The 15,804-nt window shown below is 44.6% G+C and overlaps 3 protein-coding genes across 3 annotated transcripts; all 3 read left to right on the top strand.

Annotated features, from left to right (window-relative positions):
• The first annotated feature begins 554 nt into the window (after positions 1-554).
• Positions 555-2,374, top strand: LOC133343622 (mucin-2-like). Its single transcript, XM_061553313.1, has 2 exons — positions 555-2,182; positions 2,370-2,374. Exons 1-2 carry the CDS (start codon positions 685-687, stop codon positions 2,372-2,374), a joined length of 1,503 nt encoding a protein of 500 aa, XP_061409297.1. The 5' UTR covers positions 555-684.
• Positions 2,375-3,823: 1,449 nt separating this feature from the next.
• Positions 3,824-5,520, top strand: LOC133343621 (uncharacterized; the record flags this gene model as incomplete). The annotated part of the gene is made up of 1 exon (XM_061553312.1): positions 3,824-5,520. A coding segment is annotated over exon 1 (1,614 nt), but the record flags the coding sequence as incomplete, so codon positions are not given.
• A 2-nt stretch (positions 5,521-5,522) lies between these two features.
• On the top strand, positions 5,523-10,359 carry LOC133343583 (uncharacterized). The gene is made up of 3 exons (XM_061553271.1): positions 5,523-6,628; positions 8,235-8,319; positions 8,524-10,359. Exons 1-3 carry the CDS (start codon positions 5,647-5,649, stop codon positions 8,552-8,554), a joined length of 1,098 nt encoding a protein of 365 aa, XP_061409255.1. The 5' UTR covers positions 5,523-5,646; the 3' UTR covers positions 8,555-10,359.
• The last annotated feature ends 5,445 nt before the right edge of the window (positions 10,360-15,804 follow it).

Here is a 15,804-nt window from a genome sequence, read left to right as displayed (position 1 = left end):
TCCAGCATGATCATGAGCACACAGCAACCAGCAAGTTCAGCAGTTGAATCCACCTTCTCATCTTCCACTATCCCCATTTCAATATCAAGTTTAGTCTCAACAGATATTATTTCCAACAACATAGCTACTCCATCCAGCCTGATCATGAGCACACAGCCACCCGCAAGTTCAGCAGTTGAATTCACCTTTTCATATTCTACAATTCCCAGTTCAATACCAAGTTCAGGCTCAACAGGAACAGCAGAAATTTCCACCAGCATAGCGACTCCATCCAGCCTGATCATGAGCACACAGACACCCACAAGTTCAGCTATTGAATCCACCTTTTCATATTCTACAATTCCCAGTTCAATACCAAGTTCAGTCTCAACAGAAACACTTTCCACCATCACAGCTACTCCATCCAGCCTGATCATGAGCACACAGCCACCCACAAGTTCAGTTATTGAATCCACCTTTTCATATTCTACAATCCCCAGTTCAATACCAAGTTCAGTCTCAACAGAAACACTTTCCACCATCACAGCTACTCCATCCAGCCTGATCATGAGCACACAGCCACCCGCAAGTTCAGCAGTTGAATCCACCTTTTCATCTTCCACTATCCCCATTTCCATATCAAGTTTAGGCTCAACAGGAACAACAGAAATTTCCACCAGCATAGCGACTCCATCCAGCCTGATCATGAGCACACAACCACCCACAAGTTCAGCTATTGAATCCACTTTTTCATATTCTACAATCCCCAGTTCAATACTAAGTTCAGTCTCAACAGAAACTATTTCCACCATCACAGCTACTCCATCCAGCCTGATCATGAGCACACAGCCAGCCACAAGTCCAGCTATTGAATCCACCTTTTCATCTTCCACAATCCCCAGTTCAATACCAAGTTCAGTCTCAACAGAAACACTTTCCACCATCACAGCTACTCCATCCAGCCTGATCATGAGCACACAGCCACCCGCAAGTTCTGCAGTTGAATCCACCTTCTTATCTTCCACAATCCCCATTTCAATATCAAGTTCAGGCTCAACAAGAACAGCAGACATTTCCACCAGCATATTGACTCCATCCAGCCTGATCATGAGCACACAACCACCAGCAAGTTCAACAGTTGAATACACCTTCTCATCTTCCACAATCCCCATTTTAATAGCAAGTTCAGGCTCAATAGAAACAATTTCCACCATCACAGCAACTCCATCCAGCCTGATCATGAGCACACAGACACCCACAAGTTCAGCAGTTGAATCCACCTTCTCATTTTCCACAATCCCCATTGTATCATCAAGTTCAGTCTCAACAGGAACATCAGAAATTTCCACCAGCATAGCGACTCCATCCAGCCTGATCATGAGCACACAGCCACCAGCAAGTTCAATAGTTGAATCCACCTTCTCACCTTCCACAATTCCCATTTCCATATCAAGTTCAGTCTCAACAGAAACTATTTCTACCAACACAGCGACTCCATCCAGCCTGATCATGAGCACACAGTCACCAGCAAGTTCAGCAGTTGAATACACCTTCTCATCTTCCACAATCCCCATTTCAATATCAAGTTCAGGCTCAACAGGAACAGCAGAAATTTCCACCAGCATAGCGACTCCATCCAGTCTGATCATGAGCACACAGCCACCCACAAGTTCCGCAGTTGAATCCACCTTTTCATATTCTACAATCCCCAGTTCAATACCAAGTTCAGTCTCAACAGAAACACTTTCCACCATCACAGCTACTCCATCCAGCCTGATCATGAGCACACAGCCACCCGCAAGTTCAGCAGTTGAATTCACCTTTTCATATTCTACAATTCCCAGTTCAATACCAAGTTCAGGCTCAACAGGAACAGCAGAAATTTCCACCAGCATAGCGACTCCATCCAGCCTGATCATGAGCACACAGACACCCACAAGTTCAGCTATTGAATCCACCTTTTCATATTCTACAATTCCCAGTTCAATACCAAGTTCAGTCTCAACAGAAACACTTTCCACCATCACAGCTACTCCATCCAGCCTAATCATGAGCACACAGTCACCAGCAAGTTCAGCAGTTGAATTCACCTTCTTATCTTCCACTATCCCCATTTCAATATCAAGTTTAGTCTCAACAGATACTATTTCCACCAGCATAGCGACTCCATCCAGCCTGATCATGAGCACACAGACACCCACAAGTTCAGTTATTGAATCCACCTTTTCATATTCTACAATCCCCAGTTCAATACCAAGTTCAGTCTCAACAGAAACACTTTCCACCATCACAGCTACTCCATCCAGCCTGATCATGAGCACACAGCCACCCGCAAGTTCAGCAGTTGAATCCACCTTTTCATCTTCCACAATCCCCATTTCCATATCAAGTTTAGGCTCAACAGGAACAGCAGAAATTTCCACCAGCATAGCGACTCCATCCAGCCTGATCATGAGCACACAACCACCCACAAGTTCAGCTATTGAATCCACTTTTTCATATTCTACAATCCCCAGTTCAATACTAAGTTCAGTCTCAACAGAAACTATTTCCACCATCACAGCTACTCCATCCAGCCTGATCATGAGCACACAGCCAGCCACAAGTCCAGCTATTGAATCCACCTTTTCATCTTCCACAATCCCCAGTTCAATACCAAGTTCAGTCTCAACAGAAACACTTTCCACCATCACAGCTACTCCATCCAGCCTGATCATGAGCACACAGCCACCCGCAAGTTCTGCAGTTGAATCCACCTTCTTATCTTCCACAATCCCCATTTCAATATCAAGTTCAGACTCAACAAGAACAGCAGACATTTCCACCAGCATATTGACTCCATCCAGCCTGATCATGAGCACACAGCCACCAGCAAGTTCAACAGTTGAATACACCTTCTCATCTTCCACAATCCCCATTTTAATAGCAAGTTCAGGCTCAATAGAAACAATTTCCACCATCACAGCAACTCCATCCAGCCTGATCATGAGCACACAGCCACCAGCAAGTTCAATAGTTGAATCCACCTTCTCACCTTCCACAATTCCCATTTCCATATCAAGTTCAGTCTCAACAGAAACTATTTCTACCAACACAGCGACTCCATCCAGCCTGATCATGAGCACACAGTCACCAGCAAGTTCAGCAGTTGAATACACCTTCTCATCTTCCACAATCCCCATTTCAATATCAAGTTCAGGCTCAACAGGAACAGCAGAAATTTCCACCAGCATAGCGACTCCATCCAGTCTGATCATGAGCACACAGCCACCCACAAGTTCCGCAGTTGAATCCACCTTTTCATATTCTACAATCCCCAGTTCAATACCAAGTTCAGTCTCAACAGAAACACTTTCCACCATCACAGCTACTCCATCCAGCCTGATCATGAGCACACAGCCACCCGCAAGTTCAGCAGTTGAATTCACCTTTTCATATTCTACAATTCCCAGTTCAATACCAAGTTCAGGCTCAACAGGAACAGCAGAAATTTCCACCAGCATAGCGACTCCATCCAGCATGATCATGAGCACACAGACACCCACAAGTTCAGCTATTGAATCCACCTTTTCATATTCTACAATTCCCAGTTCAATACCAAGTTCAGTCTCAACAGAAACACTTTCCACCATCACAGCTACTCCATCCAGCCTGATCATGAGCACACAGCCACCCACAAGTTCAGTTATTGAATCCACCTTTTCATATTCTACAATCCCCAGTTCAATACCAAGTTCAGTCTCAACAGAAACACTTTCCACCATCACAGCTACTCCATCCAGCCTGATCATGAGCACACAGCCACCCGCAAGTTCAGCAGTTGAATCCACCTTTTCATCTTCCACAATCCCCATTTCCATATCAAGTTTAGGCTCAACAGGAACAGCAGAAATTTCCACCAGCATAGCGACTCCATCCAGCCTGATCATGAGCACACAACCACCCACAAGTTCAGCTATTGAATCCACTTTTTCATATTCTACAATCCCCAGTTCAATACTAAGTTCAGTCTCAACAGAAACTATTTCCACCATCACAGCTACTCCATCCAGCCTGATCATGAGCACACAGCCAGCCACAAGTCCAGCTATTGAATCCACCTTTTCATCTTCCACAATCCCCAGTTCAATACCAAGTTCAGTCTCAACAGAAACACTTTCCACCATCACAGCTACTCCATCCAGCCTGATCATGAGCACACAGCCACCCGCAAGTTCTGCAGTTGAATCCACCTTCTTATCTTCCACAATCCCCATTTCAATATCAAGTTCAGACTCAACAAGAACAGCAGACATTTCCACCAGCATATTGACTCCATCCAGCCTGATCATGAGCACACAGCCACCAGCAAGTTCAACAGTTGAATACACCTTCTCATCTTCCACAATCCCCATTTTAATAGCAAGTTCAGGCTCAATAGAAACAATTTCCACCATCACAGCAACTCCATCCAGCCTGATCATGAGCACACAGACACCCACAAGTTCAGCAGTTGAATCCACCTTCTCATTTTCCACAATCCCCATTGTATCATCAAGTTCAGTCTCAACAGGAACATCAGAAATTTCCACCAGCATAGCGACTCCATCCAGCCTGATCATGAGCACACAGTCACCAGCAAGTTCAGCAGTTGAATACACCTTCTCATCTTCCACAATCCCCATTTCAATATCAAGTTCAGGCTCAACAGGAACAGCAGAAATTTCCACCAGCATAGTGACTCCATCCAGCCTGATCATGAGCACACAGCCACCCACAAGTTCAGCAGTTGAATCCACCTTTTCATCTTCCACAATCCCCAATTCAATATCAAGCTCAGTCTCAACAGAAACTATTTCCACCATCACAGCATCTCCATCCAGCCTGATCATGAGCACACAGCAACCAGCAAGTTCAGCAGTTGAATCCACCTTTTCATCTTCCACAATCCCCATTTCAATATCAAGCTCAGTCTCAACAGAAACTATTTCCACCATCACAGCTACTCCATCCAGCCTGATCATGAGCACACAGTCACCAGCAAGTTCAGCAGTTGAATACCCCTTCTCATCTTCCACAATCCCCATTTCCATATCAAGTTCAGTCTCAACGGAAAATATTTCTACCAACACAGCTACTACATCCAGCCTGATCATGAGCACACAACCACCAGCAACTTCAACAGTTGAATCCACCTTCTGGTCTTCCACAATGCCCATTTCAATATCAAGTTCAGTCTCAACAGAAACTATTTCTACCATCGCAGCTACTCCATCCAGCCAGATCATGAGCACACAGCCACCAGCAAGTTCAGCAGTTGAATCCACCTTCTGGTCTTCCACAATCCCCATTTCAATATCAAGTTCAGGCTCAACAGGAACAGCAGAAATTTCCACCAGCATAGCGACTCCATCCAGCCTGATCATGAGCACACAGCCACCCACAAGTTCAGCTATTGAATCCTCCTTTTCATATTCTACAATCCCCAGTTCAATACCAAGTTCAGTCTCAACAGAAACACTTTCCACCATCGCAGCTACTCCATCCAGCCTGATCATGAGCACACAGTCACCAGCAAGTTCAGCAGTTGAATCCACCTTTTCATATTCTACAATCCCCAGTTCAATACCAAGTTCAGTCTCAACAGAAACACTTTCCACCATCGCAGCTACTCCATCCAACCAGATCATGAGCACACAGCAACCAGCAAGTTCAGCAGTTGAATCCACCTTCTCGTCTTCCACAATCCCCATTTCAATATCAAGTTCAGGCTCAACAGGAACAGCAGAAATTTCCATCAGCATAGCGACTCCATCCAGCCTGATCATGAGCACACAGCCACCAGCAAGTTCAGCCGTTGAATTCACCGTCTCATCTTCAATAAGTCCTATTTCCATATCAAGTTCAGGCTCAACAGGAACAGCGGAACTTTCCACCAGCATAGTGACTCCATCCAGCCTGATCATGAGCACACAGCCACCCACAAGTTCTGCAGTTGATTCCACCTTCTCATCTTTCACAATCCCCATTTCAATATCAAGTTCAGGCTCAACAGGAACAGCGGAACTTTCCACCAGCATAGTGACTCAATCCAGCCTGATCATGAGCACACAGACACCCACCAGTTCAGCAGTTGAATCCACCTTTTCATATTCTACAATCCCTATTTTAATATCAAGTTCAGTCTCAACAGAAACAATTTCCACCATCACAGCTACTCCATCCAGCCTGATCATGAGCACACAGCCACCCACAAGTTCAGCAGTTGAATCCACCTTCTCATCTTCCACAATCCCCATTTCCATATCAAGTTCAGTCTCAATAGGAACAATTTCCACTAACACAGCTACTCCATCTATTGTGATCATGGGCACACAGACACCCACAAGTTCAGCACTTGAATCCACCTTTTCATCTTCCACAATTCCCATTTCCATATCAAGTTCAGTCTCAACAGGAACGATTTCTACCATCACAGCTACTCCATCCAGCCTGATCATGAGCACACAGCCACCCGCAAGTTCAGTCGTTGGATCCACCTTCTCATCTTCCACAATCCCCAGTTCAATATCAAGTTCATTCTCATCGACGCACTACGTGGCCTCAAGCACGGTGAAGCCCACTGTGACCGTGTCCATCTCCCAGACGGACTTCAGCCCCAACACTAGCCGTAAGTATCATTCACTCCACGACCCTGCCGTGTGTTCTCGGGCTTTACCGCCACGTTCTTTGGCACGATGTCAGACTCTGTGGCTCCAATTGGCTTGAATTTAGTCACTCGAGAACCTCCCAGCCTGTCGGATATCGTGAAGAACAACACACGCTGCCATCCGAATACACCATCGGAGGAGCTGTGCAGCTCAACCGTGAAAAGCTGCGCAATCACTGACACTTTGCAGTATCAGCTGTGAATCACTTGGGGGGCAGCCACCACTGAATTAAGCAATGGAGTGAGACTGGCTAACAAAAACATGCATTTCCCCCTTAAGACGGTTCAGTTAGGCCATCATACTTATTTGCCTGGAGCAATTGAATCGCTATCACAGTCACCCAGCAAATTATCACAATAGTAATGTTCTTAATTTATCCAGGAAAATATCAGTGAGTCTCAAGATTCCTAATCATGATGGTCCTACATTGGGATGGTGAACCAATTATATTACACGTACTGTGAGTTTGGGTAACTCTCAAGAGCTCTGCACATATTTATTTCATCCATTGCTTCGTTGCCATCTCCTGGATGCCTCAAAGCCCAAGTCTACCGCATCTGATTAACTGAGGCGACATTCTCTCCAAGTATTAACCAGCCTACTAAGCTTGTGCGATCTGATGTGACCAGGTGCATTCAGGGTAGTTCGGTCATACACAAGTTAGGTCATGTGTGGGTGGCAGCCCACCTCCAAGTCAGTCGCTTAGTAGCACAGTCCCACCTTGGGGCCAGTTAATTTGAGGTGACATTCAAGCCCTTTATGAAACACAGATGCACGCACACGCAAATAACCATCTTCATTAAAATAGGTGCAATGCGTACACTTCACATTTGGAATTCATACCACAGGGTTGATTTATTACATAACAATTATATGATGTTATAGACACAGGCACCCCTCATTTGAACCCTTTAAACATAGTGATGCTTTAATATTTACTACTATAATGAGCCAAGAATATCTGTGTGTCCCGCGCGGGACGTCAATCCACGTTAACCAGCCCCCCTCATTAATAATCATGAACAGGTGACGTCCTCCAAGACGATTGCTTGTGTTGCGATCGAAACGTCGTGATATTTTTATTATAATTTTTCTATCTACGTGGCTTTACCGAAAGAACCAAAGAATAGAAATATAATACTGTTGTATTTTACGAAACAATATGCAGCACAGTTAAGTGCTTCCAACATGTAGTTCAATAGGGTGTGGTGGTGCCGTGGTAACAATACTTCACAGCAAGAAGGTTCTGGTTCCGATTCCCCGACTTGGCCGCCTTTCTGTGTGGAGTGTGTATGGTCTCCCAGTGTTTTATAGTGAGTTTCCTGTGGATTATTTAGATACCTCTCATAGCTAACAGAAAATATATTCCTGATATTGCTCAAATATGGAAATGTATGTGCAAATTACCAGATTTGGTTTTCAAATAACAACATTCCCCCCCCCCCCCCCCACTGCAAAGACCCTGGCAGGACCCTCCTGAAAAAAAAGCCATGACTCAGGGAAATCATCCTGGCTAAACAAGTCTAATCATAATAAACACATGGCTCTTTTGTATTCCATTTTCAGGAAATGCAACTATTGCCGCATCAGTGGTGTGTGGGAGCCTGCTGCTGATGCTGCTGCTACTTGCGGTGCACTACTTATGCAAGAGGTGAGTACTGTGTAGCTCATTTCATATTAGCGTGATATTTTGAACACTGACACTTTTTACGATCTTAACGTGACTTAAATCATTACGTGTTTTTTTAATTGTTTTATGCATGCATTTCAGCAATCCTACATTGATTAAAACCTTGCATTAACAGGTAATTAACAAATATCTTGCGTGTGTGTCTTTGATGGATGCGTGACTTAGAAAAAGGAGTGTAATTTACCACATCGCCTAAGGAGTGCTGGTGAAGACATTGAACAATTTCAGCTGTCAGAGATCAAGAACCCATAATTGCATGGTGGTTGTTAAGCATTATCCAATGCATGCTTGTGCCATGACAATATTCTATAGGTCAGTTCCCCAATTTGACCACGAGTTGACTTCTTCATATAAAAAAAACCTTCTTGTTAAGTCATTAATGTTATAAATCCAACGCGTGGCGATCTGCGATGTCGGTCTGTATCACTGTGGTTGCCTCTCTTGTGCTGCCTTCAGAAAAGTGTGAGCTTCCAAGGCACGAATTCAGCACATTGAATAATAATCAATATCACACCAACTAACATCCATTAGGTCCAGGACTTTGGCTGTAATCATTTACACCATACGATGTTGTGTTAAGGAAGTTTATCCTTCATCCCTTATATCATAATAAGAATAATAATTTACATTTGTAAGGAGCGCTTCACATAGATCCAAATACACCACTTTCCTACTTTGATGTTTCACGAGGGTTTTTATATCCAGGTAGCCAATGTAATTCCATGAAGACTTTTATTTACACTTTCATTTTAACCGTATATGAAAGTGTATGCTAAATAAGTATGATACAAGTAAAATACTCTGCAATGCAATGTGGATTTATAAAAGCGCCTAAATGCAAACGCATTTCAAGGCCCTGCAACACAACAAGGGGATGGTGATAGTGACAGGAGGACTATTTGACCTTTAGAGTAAGAAAGAGATGGTCACTCATTGGGGGAGTAGGCAGTGACAGGTGAGTTTGGTGAGCGGAGGATAGAGGTTGGAAGAATTATTTTTTTTAGAATGTAAATGATTGTAGTGAAGTTATTGGTGACACACGGAAAGTTCTCCGGATGTGTGGTGGTGGGGAGACAAAGAGAGACAGGGGGCGAGAGGAGAAGCAGTCAGATATCAGAAATTCCATTCCTGATTATCTCCACCTGTGATCGAGAAACATGGCGGTGCAGTGGTTCACACTGGGCAGCTGATGGTAGTTGTGGAGGAAGCTGGTGTGTGGACATGCAGGAGGGAGTTGTCAGTGCTGAAAGGGGATTTAAGGTTTTCAGCTCCATTAGTAATAATAGCAGAATGTGTAATGTGGTCCTTGCCAGAGCTTAATAGATCGGGGATTCCTCTCTGTTTTAATGTAAGTATTGTATATTCAGTGTCGGCTTCACATAAACTAAACATACTACACCAGCTTAATGTATTTAAATCGACTCTGTATTTATTGGATGAGTTAATGTCTCATTCTGTTCGAACCTCGATTATTCTTTATAAATGCTCTCTTTAATTTACCCATGAAAACCTCAATGAATCTCAAGAGTCCTTTTCATTAGCGTCCTGTATTGGAATATTTTGGTCCTGTATTGGGATGTTTGGCCAATTCCATTCATGTTTGTTTGACATGTGGCAAAAAACCGAGGTATTGGAGAAAATTCATGCACATAAGTGGATAACACTCAAGGGTCTGCCTATTAGAATAAATGTAACAATTACCTGACCTGGTATTGCTGGTAGATTCAAAAGGTATCCTGGATTCCTTCTAAATAAACAGTCATTTATCAACTGTTCCTTAGGTAGTATTAAGTGTTAATTTATTATATTGATATTAAAGCACTATTGTAGTAATACATTTATTTTTTGCTGATCTGTCTTACAGTTAGGATGAACAAATAAAATTATTTATGTATTTTTTTTATAAAATAGAAATTGTATTTTTTTAACAACTTGTTTTACTTGGTGGATGTGCTATAAACCCTACATAAATAAATTATATCTCTTCCGAATACATTTTAAAAAGCACAATGTATACTGTGTCACAAAACACTGCATCATCACCATTTGCCAATAAATATCCAATCCTTCTTGAATGCCTCCGTAAGTTGTTATCATTCTAGATATTGCGATACAGTGATCCATCTAATAAAGACGGTGGTCACTGCATCGTGCGCTTTCAGATGCGCTTCTGCGGCCGTCTGGAATGCTCTTCCTTCCGATATTAGGAACCAACTTTTCAATTTAGATCGAAAATTCATTTCTTTATAACCGCTTTTTGTGTTTAGTTTTTTGTCCTTCCCTCGCACCTCTGATTAGCACGGTCGGTTATGTATGGTGCGAAAGAAGTTTAGCATACATACATCTAGCTGCTACACACGAGGTGATCACATCACTCCATCTCCGTGGTGAACGTTCTCTACGGCAAGCCAACTCCTTTGGCTTCCGCTCCATCATTAGTCTCGACCACCGGCCATTGTTACTTTCAGCGATGAGTCCTGATCAATGCCATTCACTTAACAGTCAAAATGATGTACTTATCTTGTGCATGTTCCTTAATCCACATGCTCCTCTGTCTAAGTTTAATCTCAAGTGTGCATCTTCTACATGCTTTTTTCACACACATTTTAGATGCTGTTCCATCTTCTTCATCAGAATCCATTTTCTCATCCACATGTCACAACAGTTAGGCACTAATAAAAACAAACGTTGTTCATTCGTCACATTGGCATATTTATACGCACAGTGTTTGATGTTCTGTATTATACCCAACTTAGCAATATCAGTTTGCGTGTAGGAACAAATTAAAATTAAAGCCAGCACACTGCATCTACACCGAGCTTATACCAAGTTTGTTGTTCCAACTTCCAAGGCACGTAACGAGGTAAATGATTAATAGATTTCAATCAATGACTAGAGTGATGATGAATGCATAGAGATGTGTGAGGAGTTATTATGAATACAAATTGGACAGTAACTTTACATTTAAGTTAATGGAGCAAACAAAACTGTAAAATAAATGCAAATGAGATGGTTAAATGAAGATTACAAAAACTGGTATTGAATCTAATTATACCCATTGCAAATTAAGTAATTGAATAGCTTGAGGACTAAATTGCTTCAATGAGAGTAAATATTGGTTTCAGCTTAGTTACTAAACCAAATAATGTAGGGATTAACCAACCACATGAGAAAGCTGCATTTTAGAAAAGGCATTTCGACCATCAACCACGAACTATCAATCAGACTCGATAGAAGACATGGAGATAAAATACTGTACTATTATGGTTGAGCCTTTCGAGGGAATAATAAACTCATTTTAAAAAGTTTTTTTTAAAAACAACGGTTTTATTGACAACTTCGTTCAACTCACGATCTTTGAGAGGTGCGTCAATGGCGCCTGAGACACGTGGCGTCTGCGTCGTGTGCGAATCAATTCCACAGTTTAGGGACCGCGGCGTTTTTGACCTACACACAAATATATATAAATAATAAGGCGTCCATACAAAATGTCAATTGCTTTAAAGTAGCGAATTACTCGATTTATTGGTGCCGATTTCGATACAGGCATGCATTGTCACCGGATCTGAGTAGGTGTGCAAATGTGGAATTGACGGGAAGTGGACGAAATTTTTATTACAAGATTTTGACCACGACAGAGTAATCAAGTGAAGTACTACCGACTCGACTTTACCGAAAGAACCAAAGAGTATTTACACCATTGGAACCTCATTTGCCAGTAAAAAATATGATGATTGGTTTTTTACCCTTCTATCTGCCAACAAAACTGACACCTTTTTTTTTACAAGGAGTCATGTTTGCATATACCACAATACCTGCAGTCATAATACAAACAAAAAACATAACTCTGATAATGTATGCTAGCATACATTACCTCGCTGCCTGGGGCGTGTAGCGGTTAGCTCGCTGCGCTACGAACCCGGCGACCCGAGTTCGATTCCCGCTCACGGTCAACACCAGTCACGATTATTCTAACCGGTCCTGGGCTTCCCCTAGGTCGACTCAGCCTCAAACAATTAACTGGTGTGGTGTGTGAACATCGCCACTGGGGAGACAAAGGCGGCCGGGCGTGGTGGATCCAAGTCTCGGGCGAAGCCGGGTCCAAGTCTCGGGCGAAGCTGGGTAGTACAGCTAGTCAAGTATAAATTCTATATAAAAAGCGTGTTTTTGAACTGGCTGGGCAGATCAAGGGTCAGAACACTAATTCAATGCTTGCTGATGTAATGAATTCGAATTTGGGGGTTAGCCACCCATAATTAAACTGGGTTCCAACTTCTAATGCGTTGATGGTCTCGTCCGCTAATCCCCGTTAGGGCGAATAACGTTTTCCACTGTGAGAATTACACTTTTTCGTTTGGCCGCCACGCTCTGGGCATCTCTATAGCAGAGTGCACGAGGAACTGCAGCTCATCTAGGTGTGGTCAAGAGATTGACTGAAGTGATCTTAAAGTAATTTCTGTAATATCACCTTTCACGAGCCGGCGGGTCTTTCTCTAACATGCGTAGTCCGGGACAAGGTAAGGTAAAAGTTAAAAAGCAACGAGCCTACCTTGACCCTACCTTTTACCCTTACTCCATACAAATTACCCGATTACAGGGTAATTACCGGGGTACTACACATGAAAAATGTTTATAACAGGTAAATCCTAGGTAGAGCGCTTTATTCGTATAGAATACTCTCGAATCGGGCGTTGAGGCTGTCGACGACACCGCCCTCCATAACCTCATCCCAGTCGTCTTGGTCGATGACGATCTCATCAACAACCTGATCAAGTTCGTCATTGCCGTTGTCCTCGGACGAACGACGAGCAATAAGATCCTGGGCCCAGTTAGACGGGACCTTCAGGCAGCCGGCCGCGATCCATGAGCGCAAACACATGGACTGGATGAAGAGCGTCGACGACAGCGACTGGCGAACGCATGTGAACTCCTGCCCGGCTCCGCTATTCACGCGTTCGCAAGGAGTTGACTTCGCTGGCGCTTACAAGTAGTTGCAAGCCATCTTGTAGTGGGCGGGGAGCAACTCTTCATGGGGAGACCACCACTGCATTACATCAATGAAGGTGCTAGCGGTCGTGACGCCCATGCTCAGAAAACTATCGACTTCATCGCCGTCGTCGATGGGGCTGCCGACGTTGCCGAATAGGGTGCTGAACAGCGACCGCTCCTCCATATGGGCAGCGACTACCGTCGACGGGATCGCGAGCACGTCCGAGTAGCGATGCTGCAGGACAGAGCGGATCATGGCCTTCAGTGTAGCCAGCTCGTCTTTGTCTGTCATTTCGGCAGCTGTGGATTCAAGTAGGATGCCACAATGGCGGGTTCCTAAACCAGGAAGTCGCGGTACCGCACCGGCTCGGTCTTCATCCCCGTCGCGGTCAAGGACTCATCGATCGCTCTAAGGGTGGCTTCACCGCAATCGCAATGACGGATCAGGTGCTCCATTGTCACCGGCACGAGATCCAATGTCGACTTGCGGTCCACCGACAACGAGGTCATGACCTGGCGTGGCATTCGCAGGAATGCTGTCACGCCCTCGATGTTTGCCCACTGCACTTCAGAGAAAGCACCGACGCCGATCACATCCTGGAAGTGCACCATGATAATGTTCAATGGGACATGCTTCTTGATGGTGTCGTCGCCCATGTCAAACGTCGAATTCCACCTGGTCAGCGAGTCTTGGTGCGTCGGCTCCTTGCTGACGAACTTGGCGATCTCGGCCTCGCGGCGGTACGACTGCCGGACGACCTTGCTGCGCCTGATATTGACGAGCGCCTTGCGCAGTTCGGCTTTGGTCGACTTGATCAGTTTGAGAACCTGGACGACGCCGATCTGGACCGAATGACCCGCGCAGCGAATATGGTGGCAAGCCCGCAACTGCTCATATCCGGCGTCCGCGTCTTGACAGCATTGATCGCATCCTAGCCATTGTCGCTGGTGACAGCGAACAGCTTGGTCGAGACATTGTGCCCGAGGCTTTGGAGGTGCTCAAACAGAGCGGTGCCAATGCGCTTGCCAACACCCCTTCCGGACTGCACATCGAGGATCGTCAGCAGCATGTATTTTGATGCACCAGATTTTGTGTCGATCCAGTGCACCGTGACCATCCAAAATCCCTTCAGGTTGGGGTTTGACCACCCGTCGATGGTGAGCGAGATTGCAACGTCCAGGTTGGAGAAGAACGCCCCGACGAAGGGCAGCATGATGGCGTGAAGCTCGACAATCCTGCGAATGATGGTGAGGGTCGATGGGCCCTTGTATCCCTGCGTCAATGTGTGGACCAAGGTCTTGAATTTGTCGCTGCTGGCGGCTCGCAAAGAAATTGCACCTTGGATAACAAAATCAACCACCGCGTTCTCAAACTTTACCAGGAGGCGATCCGGGATTCCTGGCCGGCTCAGCGTGTGCTCGCCGACGCCAACGTCCTGACCTCGCTGCCTGGGGCGAGCATGTTGTGCTTCTTGAAGTGGGCTTTCTACCCCGATGCGTTCGTGTGGGAGGAAAAACCACTTGCGGCAGTGCACGCACTGCCGCTTTCCTTGCTGCACACGGGGATCACCCTCCATCCAATCCTGCGTGTGCTCCCACGGGAACGCATGCCACTGCCTCTTTCGATTGCTATTCGCAGCGACCCCGGAAATGCCGTTGCTGGAATCCTCGACCTCATCCTTTACCTCAAGAACGTGGTCCATCTCCATCTGGTCCGACATCAATGATTCACATTTCAAATGGAGGCCACGGACTGCGCCACGGAGCTATTAGCGAGCAGTAAACAAGGTATTTACTGGGTAATATCTCGCGCTACCTTTACCTTTACCCTATCCGGTAATTCTTCCATGTTACCTTTACCTTACCCCTTGACATGGTCAACACCTTTACCCTTTTACCCGGTAAAAATGGTAAATTACCTTACCTTGCCGAGACATAAACATGAGGTGATGCACGGTACCAGAATGTTGAATTTCTTTTGCACCGTACGTAGTCAACCGTGGTAATCGGAGGTGCAAGACAACAAACTGTGGGTTTCCGTGTGAGGCTCTGTGTCTCTGTCTGAGTCTATGGGTCTCTGTATGAGTTTATGTATCTTGGGACCTCCTTTGCCAGTTTCAAAATATAAGAATAGGTTTTACCCTATCATGCAATTAAACAGTTGTGGTAAGAAGTTAAAACATCACACAGAACCTTTTTTGCAAGAAATCATGTCTGCATTAACCACATATACTTGTGGTGAACATTCAAACAAAAAACATGATCTGCTAGTATATGCATTGTCTTTGAAACAGATTGGTCCACACCAGAGACAGCTTTATTTATTGTTAACAATAAATAATGAAACTAAAAACGAGGAAATGCTAATGTAAAAAAAACCTAGGAAATGCCAATGTAATCAAATACTAAAGCATAATTACTGAATTGCATCATAATACTCATACGGAGCAATATCCA

This window comes from Lethenteron reissneri, chromosome 18, assembly GCF_015708825.2.
Source record: "Lethenteron reissneri isolate LAM-NWPU_2019-01 chromosome 18, ASM1570882v1, whole genome shotgun sequence".
Lineage (NCBI taxonomy): Eukaryota > Metazoa > Chordata > Hyperoartia > Petromyzontiformes > Petromyzontidae > Lethenteron > Lethenteron reissneri.
This window is presented reverse-complemented; position numbering and strand designations above follow the sequence as displayed.